We start from the raw sequence: 17,315 nt of genomic DNA, 5'->3' as shown, positions 1-17,315 counted from the left end.
CCTATATATATTTTTTTGCCCTATGGAATTTTAAGCAACTTCAGGCTGCATGTAGAACAGACTCAAATGAATGACTATGTGCTAAATGCCCACTCCAGCGTGAAGTGCAATTACAGATAGCTGTGCTATCCTGTAAACAAATGGGCTCAAAGCAAAACCGGTTCTGGCTCCAGCTGCAGTATTTTGAAAACACGTTTCTAGTATCACCTAAATAAATGCTTTGACCATTAGAGTGGAAAGGATGACACTTCAAATTGCGCCGGGATACAACACTTAGAAAGCTTGAAAACTACTCATCGAAAGGAAGACACTTATCTAGAGCATGGGACACATTCATTTTGCGTAAGTGCACCGGATGACAGGAGAAGTCTAAGCCAGTTTACAAGTGATTTAGTAGAAGAGACAGCAGATATGATACACTCTATTTTTCTGAAGTTACATAAAGGAAAAGACAAAAAAAAAAAAAAAACAAACAAAACTCCCCATAAACTTATTTCTTCATTATTCACGAAGGCCATAGATAGTGACTTACATTTCGTGGACCTTAAACTGCTGTCTTGTTTAACTGTGGTCTCTTAGAAGTACACACCATCACCACTGCCCCGATACTTTAGAGCTTTTAACTTTATTATAACACAGGCAATGCGTAAGATGAAGTGGTGTCATTTCTTAAGTCTTTATGGGGAGTAAAGTTTGGCTTTAAACACAACAGCTCTGTCCATGATGGATCAGATCTCAAGAGAAGTACTGCAGAGGGTTTCTGAATCAATATGGACCAAGGCTGAGGCTGGTAATGATGACACACGTCCAGCCATCCAGGTCTGAGAGTCACAAGCCTCTTTCAAAGCGGGGAAATAAAGATAAAAGCTCATCTGCTTCAGCCTTACAGAACACAATACTTACTTCAAGTTTCATTCTGGCAACTGTCAAGCAGTTAACATTGATGAAAGTGCCTACAGGCCCATAAAGCATTATTATTATGTATGTCATGCCCAGAATTCTTTCTACCTGTATAACATGATATACTAGAGCAGTTTGGATATGAAATATTTCTGTACCATTGCAATAAATCATAGCGCACTAAAATGCCATAGAGCTGAAAGGAAGTGCTGGAATTACTGCCAGCGCTCGTACCACCAGAAATCAGAACGTGTCAGATGTGGAACGCTTAATATATCTCTCTTCTGTACCCATTTTAAACTGTAAAAACTCTCTCAGAAGCGATGAAACACCTCATTACAAACACTATTACAGAAACGGGAGGCTGTCAGGCAGTAGCCATTCATTCTCTTAAAGGCTTGATTACTGCAGAAGACAACGAGCACCAAAGTGACGCACATCTGCTAGTGCTGCACTACAAAACGCCACCAGATCCACACCACAAACATGAGGCAGATTGAAAACACCAATTTTTATTGCCACAGCAGCCCTGTGCCATCTGTCTATTAACACCAGAGGCAGAGCACCTGTTTGTGACTACTCAGGTATAAAGATGGCACTGCAATTAAAAGCTACAGCCACACAATGCCTGCTCTAATACTTGAACCATTGGAACTGGGGTTCTTTCAAGTATAAAGGATAAAGGTGACACTGCAATTAATAGCTACACATCCACACAACACCTACTTCTAATACTTGAACCATTGGAACTGGGGTTCTTTCAGGTATAAAGGTGGCACTGCAATTAAAAGCTACACAGCCACACAACGCCTGCTCTAATACTTGAACCATTGGAACAGGGGTTCTTTCAGGTATAAAGGATAAAGGTGACACTGCAATTAATAGCTACACATCCACACAACGCCTACTTCTAATACTTGAACCACTGGAACTGGGCTTCTTAATGCACAGTAATGACAACCAAGGCCTTCCATTACCTCTCCCAAACAGGTAATGCATCCGTGTGTCCCACTGCAATTAAATGCTACACATCCACACAATGCCTGCTCTAATACTTGAACCATTGGAACTGGGGTTCTTAGTGCACAGCAATGACAACCAAGACCTTCCATTCCCTCTCCCAAACAGGTAATGCATCCATGTGTCCCACTGCAATTAATAGCTACACAGCCATATAGCGCCTGCTTTAATACTTGAACCATTGGAACTGGGGTTCTTTCAAGTATAAAGGATAAAGGTGGCACTGCAATTAAGCCACACAACGACTGCTCTAACACTTGAACCATTGGAACTGGGGTTCTTAATGCACAGGAATGACAACCAATGCCTTCCATTCCCTCTCCCAAACAGGTAATGCATCCATGTGTCCCACTGCAATTAAAAGCTACACAGCCACACAACGCCTGCTCTAATAATTGAACCATTGGAACTGGGGTTCTTTCAGGTATAAAGGATGAAGGTGGCACTGCAATTAAAAGCTACACAGCCACACAATGCCTGCTCTAATACTTGAACCATTGGAATTGGGGTTCTTTCAGGGATAAAGGATAAAGGTGGCACTGCAATTAAGCCACACAACGCCTGCTCTAACACTTGAACCATCGGAACTGGGGTTCTTTCAGGTATAAAGGTGGCACTGCAATTAAAAGCTACACAGCCACACAATGCCTGCTCTAATACTTGAACCATTGGAACTGGGGTTCTTTCAAGTATAAAGGATAAAGGTGGCACTGCAATTAAGCCACACAACGCCTGCTCTAACACTTGAACCATTGGAATTGGGGTTTCTTAGTGCACAGGAATGACAACCAAGGCCTTCCAGTTACCTCTGTCAGAGGTAATGTATCTGTGTGTCCCACTGCAATTAAAAGCTACAGAGCCACACAGGTCCTGCTCTAATACTTGAACGATTGGAACTGGGGTTCTTTCATGTATAAAGGATAAAGGTGGCACTGCAATTCAAAGCTACACAGCCACACAACGCCTGCTCTAATACTTGAACCATTGGAACTGTGGTTCTTTCAGTTATAGAGGATAAAGGTGGCACTGCAATTAAGCCACACAACGCCTGCTCCAGTACTCGAACCATGTGAACTGGGGTTCTTTCAGGTATAAAGGATAAAGGTGACACTGCAATTAAGCCACACAACGCCTGCTCTAATATTTGAACAATTGGAACTGGGGTTCTTTCAAGTATAAAGGATAAAGGTGGCACTGCAATTAAAAGCTACACAGCCACACAACGCCTGCTCTAACACTTGAACCATTGGAACTGTGGTTCTTTCCGGTATAAAGGATAAAGGTGGCACTGCAATTAAAAGCTACACAGCCACACAACGCCTGCTCTAATACTTGAACCATTGGAACTGTGGTTCTTTCAGTTATAGAGGATAAAGATGGCACTGCAATTAAGCCACACAACGCCTGCTCTAACACTTGAACCATTGGAACTGGGGTAACAGGTAACGCATCCGTGTGTCCCCCAGCTCCATCCCCGCTATGATCACACCCATCCCGGCTCCTCCCCTCCCGTTTGCTGACGCAGGCGCCGCAGCTCCGAGTGTCGCCATGTCCCTTATTCGGACGGCTCTCATTGCCATCCCCGTTCTCGTTCTGCTTTCTGCAGCAGCACAGGGGCTGCGGAGGAGGGGACCGAGTGTGACAGCCAAGGTGACTCCGTGCCGGGCCGGGTGGGAGGCGGTCGGTCTGTCGGTCGGTCGGTCGGTGTGCGCTGTATTGGACCGCAATGCCGAGCCCGGGGAGCCCCCCCGGCTATATTTCCCCTTGCTGGGGCTGCCATTGCTTTGCAGTGACGTGTACAGCCGTGATGTGGCTCCTCCTTGCAATCCCGGAAGGCAATGTGACCGCTGTGCTCACTATCACAGCCATTAATTACTTCTATGCCTGGAATTTGGAGGCTTGACAGCTCCTTCCCTTCTTAATGGAGTCTAGTATTCCATCGTAGCCCCCTGTTCTGCCAGGTTGGGTGTTGGAAAACGTTTCCTAACGTTGCATGTACAAAAGGGGTTTTGATGTGCTGCTCTGCCACTTGCAGAGCCTCCAGTTTCAGCTCTGCCTCTCTGCATGCCCTGTGCATGCATTTGATAGTGCTATAGCCTGCAGGCATCGCTGGCAGCCACCAGCTGCTCTTCCTGATCGAGATTTCCATATAAAACATGGGGAGTTTAGAAAACCTGCACAGCTTTGTTTCTTTCTTCTCTTCATCCATACCTAAAGATAATTGACTGCAAAATGAAGAGAGGTGCATTTATAAAGATGCCAGGAAATCAGTTTGTTTGGGAGCCGCGCATCTAACAAGTATGTTATTTGGTGCCAAGGAAATGGATGAGGTGCGCCAAAAGGAATGTTGTTTTCTTTATGGGATGAGGTGCACCAAAAGGAATGTTATGTTCTTTATGAAGCTGCTGTAATGTTAGCCAGGAGATCCACAGTCAAAAACCACATGGAAGATGAAGAAACAGTAGGAACGTTTGGTAGGAAAGCATAAAAGAGGCATTGACATTGGTGAAGCTGATAGCTTTTATGTAACTTCTTCGAACGCCTCATTTCCTTACAGCTGCTCCTAATTGTTTGAACATTTCTGCTGCTCATAGACAAACTCGGATATTCTGAACTATGTTAAATGCCTCTTAACTCTTTGGTCTTTGTAGCAGCACGCATGTAGAAGCCTTTGGGCAGCCAGCTCTACTGCAGCCTGGTTCTTCCTCCAGTCTGTTCTGGGTTGTTATGTGGGGAGTGGACACCGTGCTGGAGCAGCAGGGTTTTCATCCCACTTTTTCCCCATTGCATAACCTGGGTTTGGAAGCTGGAAGGAAACCAGCACCTGAGGATTGTAACATTAATAGTGAGGTTGCTTCTTACTGCTGTTCTTGTTTGTATCTCTTTGCTTCACAAATACATCCAGGTGTTCTTTGACGTGAAGATTGGAGACAAAGATGTTGGCAGAATTACAATCGGGTTGTTTGGAAAGGTTGTCCCCAAAACGGTGGAGAACTTCATCGTGCTGGCGACTGGAGAAGTAGGTTTGCAGTTCTTTTGTGCGCTAAGGTTTGGAGTGGGAAACGAGTATTTAAGTGCCACTTTGGTTGTGAACCATACACTTCAACTCAGTGCGGTCAGTGCAATTGTGCCATTCCCCATCCCCAAGGCTCACCTGCATCTCACTGCTGTTTGTTCCTTGCCAGCATCTGGCTCAGGAAGTGGTGTGTTCTCCTATAGCTGACCACACACCGCGTGTGTATTTCCATACCGCCGTACAGAACTGTGTGTTACATTCATTATTTCGTTTTCTCAGAGAGGGTACGGTTACAAAGGAAGTAAATTTCATCGTGTGATCAAAGACTTCATGATTCAAGGAGGGGACTTTACAGCTGGAGATGGGTCAGGAGGTAACATAATTTCTTACTTTTGGCTTCTCCTTTCTGTGAGGGTGTACTGAAAAGATGGACAAAAGAGCTTTTTCCTTCTTTCTTTCAATACATGAGAAAAAAAAGCACTCATCTCCAAACCATGGAAGCCTCCATCATTCCCCTGCTCTGCTTTGCAACAGCGCTGCTTCCCTGGGGCACTCATTGAATGCATGTTTGTGCGGATCAGTTCCAGTCACCCAGCAGCAAACTAATCTGTGATAAAGAAAGGAAAGCGTGTTGATAGAAGGCAGGTAGGGGAAGAGCAGTCTCACCTCTCTTGTCCTCAGCTCAGCATCTCTTGCATTGCATGCATTCTGGCCTGATTTCTTCTCTTCCTTTACACGCGTGTTCATCAGGTGCTACGATTTGAGCTGTCTGCGTGCAGTGTTAGTGATTTCCCTGCTGGGACAGAATGGAAAACATTCCTTTTCCTTGCAGCAAACAGTGGGAAGGCTAAAATACCAAAGACACAGTTTTAGCATTGAAGGTAGGCAATGTTTGTTTGCCTGCTAGTACTGTTTGTTGGGATAGCAACAGCATTCTCTTGTCAAAGTTACAGTGTTTTAACCATGAATAACGTTTTCTCTTATTAACTATTTTAAAACACCAAAATTCTTATGTTTCTGCAGATACACACAGAGTACACCAGCTTCCCTAGCCTTAATAAACGTGGCTAAGGTGAAATACCGTGCAGAAAGTGTTGCAGAAGTACCAAAGGTGTCTTAAAACATGGTTACCTTATTTTTAGCAGCCACTTTGATGTAGTTTGAGCTTGCTGAGATGAAGTACACTGCTGCTCAGTGATGTATTTTAGCAGATACTGAATTTGCTAGTTAAATTCAGAGGCTAGAGCATCACAAGCTTTAAATATTCTTTCCATGTATATGGTGTTTTTTTTAACAAGATTGTGCGTTGTTTGTTTTTATTACTTACTTAGTTAATATATTTTTTTATGTCGAAGGAAGAAGCATTTATGGAGAAAGGTTTCCAGATGAGAACTTCAAGCTGAAACACTATGGAATTGGATGGGTTAGCATGGCTAATTCTGGCCCAGACAGCAATGGATCCCAGTTCTTTATCAGCGTGACAAAGCCTTCCTGGTTAGATGGAAAACATGTAGTGTTTGGCAAAGTCCTTGATGGAATGGTAAGCTGAAAGAAAATATTCTCCTGCATTATATATGTAACTTAGAACTATCTTGAGCAATTGAGTGTAGAAAGTGGATGTGAAGAACTTGAAGCTGGGAGATTTAGAACTGAAATACCAAAGGATGGATGGTTGCAGAAGTAAATAGAAACTGAAAACCTCCCTTTGGCCTCCTGCTTCAGACCAATAGCCAACGAAGTCAATGTTGACAACTCTGAAGAGTTAAGTTCAGGTCTCCCTACTAGTAAATAATTGCATTTCTGCAAGGTATAGGTAACACTTCAGTTGTTAGGGCACATGAATGTGAAGTATACAAACATATATTCAAAACTGTTTAAAAAGGAAAATAATTGGTAGTCAGTTCCCTCCATGTGCACACAGCAGCAAAACTGATCAACTGTATCACTGCAAGGGCCAAACAGTATTTAAGTTCAGAAGTGATTATACTTCTCCCTCTAATTCCATGTAACTTATTACTCCATTTAATCTGTACTTTGAAATGAGTGGGGAGACACGACCTGCTGCACCGGACAGTTCTTGGAGGAGTCTGCAAACCTCATCAGAACTCTTCCCCTCACATCCCATCCTGAATACCCAGCTCAGTTCTTAGGAGCTCATTAGCTGAAAAAAAACAATTGAAGAGAGATTTAAACTAAGTTTTAGTCTAGTTAGATGAACTGGCAGATAACAAAATGAGTACTCATGATTTCTAACTGAATTTTGCCCTTTAGAAATTCCATCTGTGGAATACTTCCATCTGTTGCCTAATATATGTAATAAAGGTAGGAGTGCTCACCAGGAGCGCTCAGCTGCTTGCTGTGAGCCAGTCTTGAGCCACTGGAGCTTCTTTGATCCAGCTGATCTGTGCTTTATTTCTTACAGTCCGTGGTGCACTTGATAGAACTTCAGCAGACGGATGAACACGACCGCCCTCTTCATGACTGTGTGATTGTGAACAGTGGCAAAATAGCTGTAAAGGAACCGTTCGTAGTGGAAGTAGATGACTGGTGAGACCAGTACTGGAGAGTGGAAAGTACAATGTAATCCTTTTTAAGTCTTAAGTTTTTTACTGATTTCACTTGTCCATTGAGTTTTCTCCTTAAAAAACATTAAGCTTTATGCAGGTGATGCTCCTGAGTTGCCAAATACATAAAGATAGGGCTGGATGGGGCTGTCCGGCCTTAGAACTCAAGACACAGCCTGCTAATCCCTAGGTTGTGAAGAAAGTCTCTCATGAAAGGCTATAGAATTACTTCAGTTTTGTCAAGGCTTGAAATGCAGTCATTTTGTTTTCTTTGGAAATTTCTGCAATATTTGCTACCGTTTTTTCATCTGAAAATGTCATTTTCTGTAAAACTATCTGCGTCTTTTAAGTACGTGTCTCTGGGGAAAAAAAAAAGTAAAATACAGAAATGTTTTGAATAAATAAACTTTGATTTCAAATAATAAACAATTAAGAGCTATGTGTTTTGGTTTTTTTTGGTTTTTTTTGTCTCCCTTTTTTGCTTTCTTTTCACTTTGGTTGATTCTGATGGGTGAATGCAGGGGTGCTGCTTTTCCAATGGGGTTTTAAGGTCAGAGCAGGGTGGCAGATTCGATGGACCTCTTTGAGAACCTCTGAGAAATGTCTTATTTGAGCAAAAACACACAACAGAACACACTGAAGCAGTACATCCACATTCTAGTCATTTATTTTGTTATCTCCAGTAGCACACCTACAGTTTCCAGTTAAATCTGAATATATATACACACGAGTATATATGTATACCTATGAGTTTTACCATGTTACTACTTAATCACGTTCTTGCTTTAGCTTACCACAGAGCTGTATGCTCCGTGACTCATAAAATGTTAAGATACAGCCTGCAAGGTAACTCGAAGAGTTAAGAATGCACACAGATTATATGTCATAACTGAATGAGGTGCATAAGATCCCCTGGTAGAAAACATCATTGTGACTCAAATCCTGATAGTTTTCTAAAAGAGAGCTATGTATTTCAGGATGTAAAAGCATGATTTCTCATGGCAACTGCACATACCCACGTTGGCTCTTCTCCAAACAGTAATTATGGAGCACATTGAAAATAACTTAAGAAAAACGAACCATTTCTCAGTTTCCCATGCACTCACTTCAGTGCCAGCACTTTGAATCCATCCACTGCCAGCAATGGGTCCATGTGCTGAGGGAAAGCCTGGTGCAAAAAGGTTTAGTGTAATTTAGGATAGAAACAGTAGAAAATATTAGTACAGCTTTTAATTCCTTTCAGAGGGTAACGTAATTCAGTGTATGACTTTCAGCTTGTAGTGTTAAACAGTCACAGAGTGTCTATCAACAAGGTATAACTACCTTCTAGTTGTTTCCATATCCTTTTAAAAGAAGCTTTTAAAAGTGACATGGATGGAAAGAAAAAGTAACACTTGAAGTTAATCCGAGGTTGTGCTTCTTGATTTTGAGCACAATAATCACATCACCATTTCCTCCTTACTAAGTGGATTAAATGTTGCTTGGAGACTTGCTTCAAGCTTCTTCCAGCCGCGTGTCTCTTCTACCTTGGCAGTAAATGAGGATAAAATATTCCATGTAGGATGCCTTCTATAACCACGTTTGGAAAGTCATCTGAAAAGAAAGACAGAAAACTTTGCTTTGTTGTCTGTGTCACAACAGGACAGGCGTTGTCGTGAAAATAAACTGGTTAAGGCCTGGTTTAACCTGTGTTACTGCATTGCCAAACTGCTTATCCACGCTGGGGATGTGCTAATGGTAGTGCTGCTTCAGCACTAAAGCCACTTCAGCGCAGCACTGGGCATTGCATGAATGCGCTGCCAGATTTGTAGCTTATTGATTTAAAGGGATGTTCTCATACTTAATGCTGCTGGGCTCCCGCTCTTTATCTGAATCTCTTCTCACAAGGAAGATGGATTACACTGGCAATTCAATTTCTAACAAAATCTCAATATACTTGAAGGAATTCCAAGAGTGCTACAGGGAATACTTCAAAGCTGTTTTTCCACTGTGGTTTAAAGCAGAAGATGCTCGGGCTGAGGAGAGCTGGGGGGATGCCTTTACCAAACAGATGGTTTTGTGAGGCAGGAAAACGTCAGTCTGACTGATCAACACAACTCACCCTATCATATATTAAGGAAAAAAACAACAACACTATGTTCTTAGCATAGCCGTGTGGGATGCTGGCACTTAAATTGTAATGTCACATTTAACATGAAGGAATTACCTGATGAAAGGCAATAAAATACCCATGCGGAGGAACGGCAGGAATCATGTTACTGAAGCAAACACATTCTCCATCCAACTCCCTCCTTCTTGGTGATGAGTTTGACTTAAATTACCAGCCATCAGGAGTAAGAATTAATGATTTTACATTTTACGACCTCAGAATTGCTGGGACAGCAGCAATGGGTCTACCCAAAGATCAGACTTATTTGTGATAGGAAACTTTCCACCCCAACCAGTCTTCATTTGGCTGTGAGTCTAAAGCACACTCAGAGAAGGGAGATGCTGCATCCACAAGACTCACCAGATGCTTGACGAATAAGCAATAAAATAAGAGCAGTCTGATGTTTCCCTTCTAAACTGAGTGCTTTATTCATAAGACAAGTAATGTGCACTGTACTCTAAAATCAGCTGATTACTTCATTAAAACCCATAGTTGGAGCAGAGACAACACTTTAGAAAGCTCATTCTGCATTGTCTCCATGGTGTAAACTGGCAAGAAAGAAATCTTAAAGGCAGTGCTTTGTTTGTTTTCATGTGTAAATTGTTTTCTTTCCGGATAAGCTGAGTCAGCACAGAAGAACCTCTGGACATAGAGCAGAGGTCTTGCAGCAAACCCTTATGTCAAGGCTGGAAACATTTAAGCACCGTCTTTGTGTTTCAAGATAACAACATAAAGTCCATTTTATCTCTCAGAAATAGTGTGCAAGTGAATGACGTTCACAATTTACACTCTCTTCTAGAGGAATCCACGTTTGCAGTTAAGACAAGTGTTGCACGGTAAGACTGGAACAGGCAATATGGCTCACTAAACTGATGTTTTAACACAAGGTTTAGTAAAAGCAACAGTTCTCACAATAAAATGTCAAATCTGTGTGGAACACAGTATAAAAATGGTGTTTTTTCTCTTTTTAATCCCCACATATATTTAATTTTATCAAGAGAACAGAAGATATACTCTCTAAATTAATAATGCAAAGAACTTAAAAAAAAAATGAAAGGAAAAAAGGTTTATAGCAAGCTATTTCAAACACTCTTTTGAAGAACATATTAAGAGATGAAGGCTAACATAAATGCTCTGTGAGCACATCCATTATGCTTAAAAGTATACATTCTTTTTTTCTTTTTTTTTTCCTTTTCTTTTTTTCCCCCCCTTTCAAGAGCTGTAGAGGTTATAAATGATAAGAAATAGTAATAATCCACATGGAAATACAAACACGTTCACCGCAGATCGACTGGTGTTTAGGGAAAAAGCACTTATAAAGGACTGGGCCTCTAAGTTCAAACCCTTCAGGCAGGGCAGCCCCGAGGGTCAACAAGAAGAAAGAGAAGCAATGTCCTCATCCTCCTGATTTGAATTCTCAGTAGATTTGTCTGAGAAACAACTAGGAGAAAAAGCCCACCCTTTTATAAATCACCCACACTATCCTGAGCTGTTAACGGTTCCTCACTCAAGAGCCATTGCCTTATTGGCAGGTTATTAGGTTTCAGACCGGCGTTGTTTGACTCGGCTTGTATTAATAATAATGCGGTCGGTGCGGTGCAGGGCAGGTCATACAGCGCTGTTAACAGATGACAAGTTTCATTACCGTTGGCTTTAGGCAAGACGTAGGGATCCCTCAGGAACAGAAGCACAGGCTGGTGGGACAGTTTGCTGCAAAGATGAAGAGCAGAGATGTCGGTACTGGGGAACAGTGAGAACAGAGCAATGTACAAACCAGCTTCAATAGACAGGTTGCCAGGCTTAGAGCCACCCTGCATCCTACGTGCTGCTGTTGCTGCAGGCAGGCTCCATTCACAGCCTGCCCATGGTGGGTACAGTCACAGCAGCCATAGAATGGTATTCTATGGGGTTTTGTAGGGAATTTCTAAATACAAGCATCAAGGCATGCTCAATAGATGGAGCTAACAGAACTGATTAAACCAGCCGTGACGTGTAACAAATAAATCTTAACACTGTGCTAAACTACTCTAATTTTGACAGCTGCAAAGAAAATGCCCATCGTTTCAAGTAGTTCACAAACCTGACCTCACAAAAGGAGTAAGAACAGAGCTCACCTTGATTCTTCAGACTCTGTTTCATCGAAAGAGCTGTAATTAAAGTGAAAGGAAACTTCCATTACAATAAGATTAATAAAATTACTCCACAATCAAAAATAAACAAACCCAAATCCTTCACAAACCATCAGAATCATCTCTACAGATCTTTAACATTAGCTATGCCATAATTGAACAGTAATTTCAGTATTCAACTGCTCATTTTTAGAATGGCAAAGCAATTATTCTCAGGGAAAAATCGTGGCTTATGATGCAGACCTTATCTTAATGGGAACGCCTACATAGGGAGGTAGGGAATGGTTTAAGGTTCTGTCAAAAGGATTTCCTACAGAAAACCAGCAGAAGGTTTATTCCCATGCAGAAGTAACTAGAGGACAATCCCTTTCTCTCCAGTTCCATTCTGGAGCTCCATATGTCATGGAGATGATGATACACAACCTCCAGTCACACTGTTTTTGGAATTCCTCTATGCCCACCATGATCATAACACGAGTCTCTCTTCAACCCCAGCAATAGACCCTTACCTGCAGAGGGCAGTGGGGCTGTTGGGGTCACTGGAGAAGTGAAAGACCCCTTTTCAGTCCCAGAGAGGGTGAACACAGAAGTGATGACAGAATGAATTTCTACTTTGACCAAACATTACAAATAACCATAAAATACACACAAACAAGTGCTTTCTAGGCAGGAAGTATTTATGAATATCTTCTAAAATTCACCTAAGTAGGTACTTGAAGAAAAGCCTATTTCATCTCTTCTTTACTTTCCAAGAATACTACTTTAAACTTTGCTTCTGCCTTTAAAGAAGCTGGATTTATTTTACCATGTTTTGAAGATATATAAACACACTTAAGTGAACCTAGTGCCCATTTATTTTACGGCATTAAGATTTGGCAGCAAGGCCATTTTAAGTCAATGAAATTGCATCAGCACTGAGTGGATACGGGCTTTCTGGCCTCCATTTATTTTTCAGTAAATGAGAGCTTACCCACAGCTTTCTGCTTTTGGCAGGGTAGGGACATGTCGAACGTTCAGGAAATCGAGGAATATTTTAGGAAGCTCTTCATTTTCCAAAATGACTGTCTGTAATAAATGAAAAAAAAACCACAAAAGGGACAACAAAAAATTAAGAGTTTTTTTTACATGTTAAATATTGCAGTTTTCTGATCAAGCTACCAAAACATTCCTGTTAGTCACATCATTACTTTTTGCCTCTTTATTTCTACTTTGAATTCTGTTCTAGATTGAAACAGACCTATCAACTTTAACAGAAGAAGCAGGAAGATCTGAGAGGCTGGCAGGTTTTAAGCCTTTCAGTTCACCTCTACATGAAGATGGTGCATTAAAAATGCCACTTCGTTTGCATTCTGTAAAATCAGCACTCTGCTGCTGCAGAATTTATCTTGTTCTGCAGTCGGGTTATGCACAGGAGGAGGAGTGGAGGTGGATGCATATTCAGAGGGTGTGTGAATTGCATAACAATGTCCACAACGCGCTCAAATAGAAACAGCTCATGAATTATATTTAAACGGACAGCTATAAGAAGTTGTTTAAAGATGCCTAAGGGCACCCAACGCTTGTGTGGAACCTCAAATCTGCACCTCCTGGCAGCTTTGTCCCAAAGAAAAGTTGCCTGCTGATGCACAGAGCAGCCATTGGCAGGAAAGAAAAGGAGAATATGCTGTAGTATAAAAAGAAATCACTCGGCAGCTGTTACAAACCTATTTGCTGCTGCTCCTGCTCACTGTGGATGATGAATATTGCACTCTATTTCCTTCTATATAAATATATTTTTTCATGGTATGCATCACATCAGTTCAAACCCCGCTAACCTGCCCCGACCAAGCATAGTTCACACACACACAAAATAAAAAGGAAACGGCTTTTCTTTTAGCGTCTTACTGAAAAACAGATCAATAGCTCTGCTTTCCAATAAGCTCTTCAATAAACTTCAGGAAGCAGAACTTGCAGAGAAGCAAAGGCAGTTTTACATGGTGCTGTATTCTGGATGCCACCTCTGCTGATAGGGGATTTTGCCATTTCCAGAACTCTATGACTACAACGAAAACAAAGAAAAAAAGAGGATTTTCCAATTGATTCAATATGGCATCATTTTAAGGACAAGTGGATTACGCTAAAAAGCAGGTAAATAATACACTGGCTTAACTGGCTTCAGTGCAGAAAAGAGCCAGCACATGTGCTTATATGATTGGTTCAATGTACTTCTAGCATCCTGCAATACAACAGTTTTTTGACTTCTGACTGGAAACTTCAATATCATTTTACAGACTCGGTTGTCTGTAAGGAAGAGCTGAGCAGGTAAAGCCTCTGAACCACAGTCTGTAACTTGTGATGTAAGGATGCTCAAAAGTCACCTTCATTCTAGTGGATGTATGACATTCACTTCTAGACACGGCTACACCTCACTTGCTCTGCAACCAGAAACTTAACAATAATAAAACTTCACAGTTAGTTTATCAGTAATGTGGTTTTCTAACACATCTGAATCCTATAAAGATAACAGCAATGAATTTCAAATATGGGCCTCGGCATGTTAAGCAAACTAATTAAAGACAAAAAAACAGAACATGCATTTCTTCACTAAAAAAATGACCCTGATGAGCTAAAACACCCATCACAAACAATCTCTGGCAGATCTGAGAAGTGACTCCAAACATACATTTATCAAACTCATTGATCTCAGCTGAACCAAGAGCATAAATGCAGTATTTTCTTAACAAATTATGAATGGTATTTATCCATTACTGCCATCCTTTAATCAACTACTCCATCCTTCAGAAGAAAAACCCCAAAGCAACAACAACAAACAAAAGCCACACATACACACACAGGAAAGCTTGATGTTTATATCAGCAGAAATGGTTTTTTTTTTGGTTACTGAAAGGGTGTAATTATTATTATGTAGCATACACCACAGAAATCCCAATTTTTCTACCTTATCAGTTCCATAAAATCACGTTCCCTAAGGATGTCATTGATTGGTTGCACATGTTCTTTCAGTGACATCCAAAATACTTAATTGTCGGTCATCTTTTCTCCTTCAGCAAGTAAAATATAGTCACAAAATTGCAAAGGGATTTGTTCTGCCTTAACCTTAGCTAGATGCCATCATGCAGTGGAAAACAGTGCTAAAATATCACAGGATAACGCTCTCCAACAGGGGAGACATATAAACAGCATAATGATTTCCCACGAGTTTCCTTTTTAGAAAATTGTCACTAAAGCCAGGGTAAGTGGTGACATATCTTCACAGAGGACGCCATGAAATCGAACACTGGCATTCTAGTTAGGTCCAAACCTACTCATCAGCCAATTATAACAGTAACTGAACAGCCTGCTGAAAACCTGAGCAAGACCACTTCGCTAACCTTAGGAGATCGTAACATGGGATGCATAGTTTCCACAGACTTTTTGGTAATTATTATTTTTTTTCTTTTTTTAATAAAAAAGGCTTAAAAATAATTTCTTATGGATATACATAATTCCTTCTCAAGGTTGCTGGAACAGCCATTTAAAGAGAGAGAAATGAGTGTGGGGAGTGGAGTTTTAGGGTTTTTAAGAGTCCTTACAGGCTTTTCCCTTCAATCGGGTTTAGTTTGAAATGCTTTGCTGTTAGGGTGAAAAAGTTCATGACAGTTTTTCCTCTCTTCACAGAGAAAGATGCTTCACAATACCTAATTCAGCCGTGCAGCTAAAAAGGGGGAGAAGAAAATCAATACATTCCAGCTACAGTAAGTAGGCTGGAGTGTCAGTCTCCACTGGGACCAAAACCCACATCTTTTACAGCACTTTAGTCTACATTCTTCTATTAACCTGCTTTTTCTGAACTGCTTTGCACGGTCCCATGAAATGATAAAAAGGTTACCAAAAGAACTTATTAACTAAAAAACAAGTAGAGAGAGACTTCTAAGAACAAACGTCCCCCTTTCTAAATAGCAGGTAGAATAGCGCTTTGTATTACCCATCATGAAGAACCATGAAGAAGCTCGGTGAGGACGTGGCTGCACACTATCAGAAAGGCAGAGCTACATCTATCAGCAGGGATTGTTTCTAAATACAACACCTACACTGTCACATTAAGGAATCGCCACTTTTCATTACCGCCAAAACATTCCCCAATGGGCAGCTTCTCAATAAGAGGAGGTACCAACCATGTTTGAAGTGGCTCTCCATACAAAGTACCTGGTGTTTTCTGGTTAGATAATGAGGCTTTGGTTAGATAACATAGCGTCTAATGGACTGAAAAAAAACAAGGAATCAATGAAATACTGAAAAGTCTCCATAAGGTCTGTAGAGTAGCCTTGAAATAGTATTCTTCTCTGCTTTTTGCCTCATAAGAAAATATTCAACAGCACTAACTCATACTGTTGGCTTTGCTGGGAACGAGGAGAATCAGGTGGTTGATAAAGACGCAGGAAATTAACTGTGAAAACAAATCTCACTTTCCACAAAACTGACAATTTCATGCAAACACCATCAAAAAATCTAGAAATCACCTGAGGATGATTCCCCATCCACACTGTTTGCAGAAGGAACTGTAACAAAAATGCTTTTCAGCCCTACGATTACTTGTTTTGTCTCCCTGATATTTTCTTGTCAGACATTTTGGGTCAGAGTAAACTCTTGAGTAACGATTCAACATTCCCTTTGAAACTAATTAGACTAAGCAGCAGGTGCCCACTCCAAAGTCCAAACAAGTGAACGCAGAAAGCACAGGGAATTCACTGCTCTGGGGGTTAATGAACTCATTGTGTCATTTTCGCAGAGGTGAAGAAGAGGTGACCCACCAAATACATTCAGATTTATGTTTGTTTTGATTTTCTTTCTTTAAGTTTTGAGAGTTGATAGTCTTCTCAGCAGAAAATGTGGTGCTGCATAAGGACTGCAGGCTACTTTGCTGGGATCTACAATGTTATAAGAGCAACTGTAAGGAAACTGGTATACTTAGATATAAAATTCAGAAGCTTTCGTTAAATTTTAATCATCTTAAAAAGAAAATACTACATTGCTTTTGCACAATATTTACTCATCTTCAGCAGCAAATGCGTGGTAAAAAATCTTTTTCATCTTTTGCTGAATGATTAATACTAGAGCAATTTACTTTGATATCCAAATTCTGGAGCTAATGAGGTGGCTTCTTATACAAAAGCAATGAAGCACAAAGTAAGTTTTTACCACTTATACACTCAGAAATGGAAGACAGGGTAGCTGAGAAGTCAGAAGTCAGCTCTAATAGCACAGACAGACAGCATGGGAGTATAACAACAACATAAAGGTATTTGTTTTAATTTGTGATAGCAACTGGTTTTCTCTAGAAACACTGTGCACAAAAAAAAAAAAAATTCCATTTAAACACACCCAACTTTTCCAGATCACATTAAATTAACATCTGCTCATAATAGTTCTTATGTTTAAAACATTTCCCTAGCCCCACAGGAGGCCAAGATCCAATCAACTCATAACAATGCGGTAAATGCTTGGCTGACAGCACTACACATTGATTCTAAAGCATCTGTTTTCTGAAGAAACACTAA

The 17,315-nt window shown here is 40.9% G+C and overlaps 2 protein-coding genes across 3 annotated transcripts in view; one reads left to right on the top strand and one right to left on the bottom strand.

Annotated features, from left to right (window-relative positions):
* The first annotated feature begins 3,430 nt into the window (after positions 1-3,430).
* PPIC (peptidylprolyl isomerase C) lies at positions 3,431-7,875 on the top strand. Its single transcript, XM_015850058.2, has 5 exons — positions 3,431-3,570; positions 4,826-4,939; positions 5,216-5,309; positions 6,292-6,476; positions 7,359-7,875. The coding sequence occupies exons 1-5, from the start codon at positions 3,469-3,471 to the stop codon at positions 7,485-7,487; spliced, it is 624 nt and encodes a 207-aa protein (XP_015705544.1). The 5' UTR covers positions 3,431-3,468; the 3' UTR covers positions 7,488-7,875.
* A 270-nt stretch (positions 7,876-8,145) lies between these two features.
* The window catches only part of SNX24 (sorting nexin 24), a 44,638-nt gene continuing 35,468 nt past the window's right edge, over positions 8,146-17,315 (bottom strand). For both annotated transcript variants that reach the window (XM_015850060.2, XM_015850059.2), the window contains 4 exons: positions 12,749-12,843; positions 11,764-11,796; positions 11,295-11,359; positions 8,146-9,093 (listed from right to left, as the gene is read on the bottom strand). In XM_015850060.2, the coding sequence (XP_015705546.1) occupies positions 9,023-9,093; positions 11,295-11,359; positions 11,764-11,796; positions 12,749-12,843 (264 nt within the window). In that variant the 3' untranslated portion in view covers positions 8,146-9,022. The remainder of the gene's footprint in view (positions 9,094-11,294; positions 11,360-11,763; positions 11,797-12,748; positions 12,844-17,315) is intronic.

Source organism: Coturnix japonica, chromosome Z, assembly GCF_001577835.2.
Source record: "Coturnix japonica isolate 7356 chromosome Z, Coturnix japonica 2.1, whole genome shotgun sequence".
In the NCBI taxonomy this organism is placed as follows: Eukaryota; Metazoa; Chordata; class Aves; order Galliformes; family Phasianidae; genus Coturnix; species Coturnix japonica.
The sequence above is the reverse complement of the archived record's forward strand: the minus strand, read 5'-3'. Positions and strand labels throughout refer to the sequence as shown.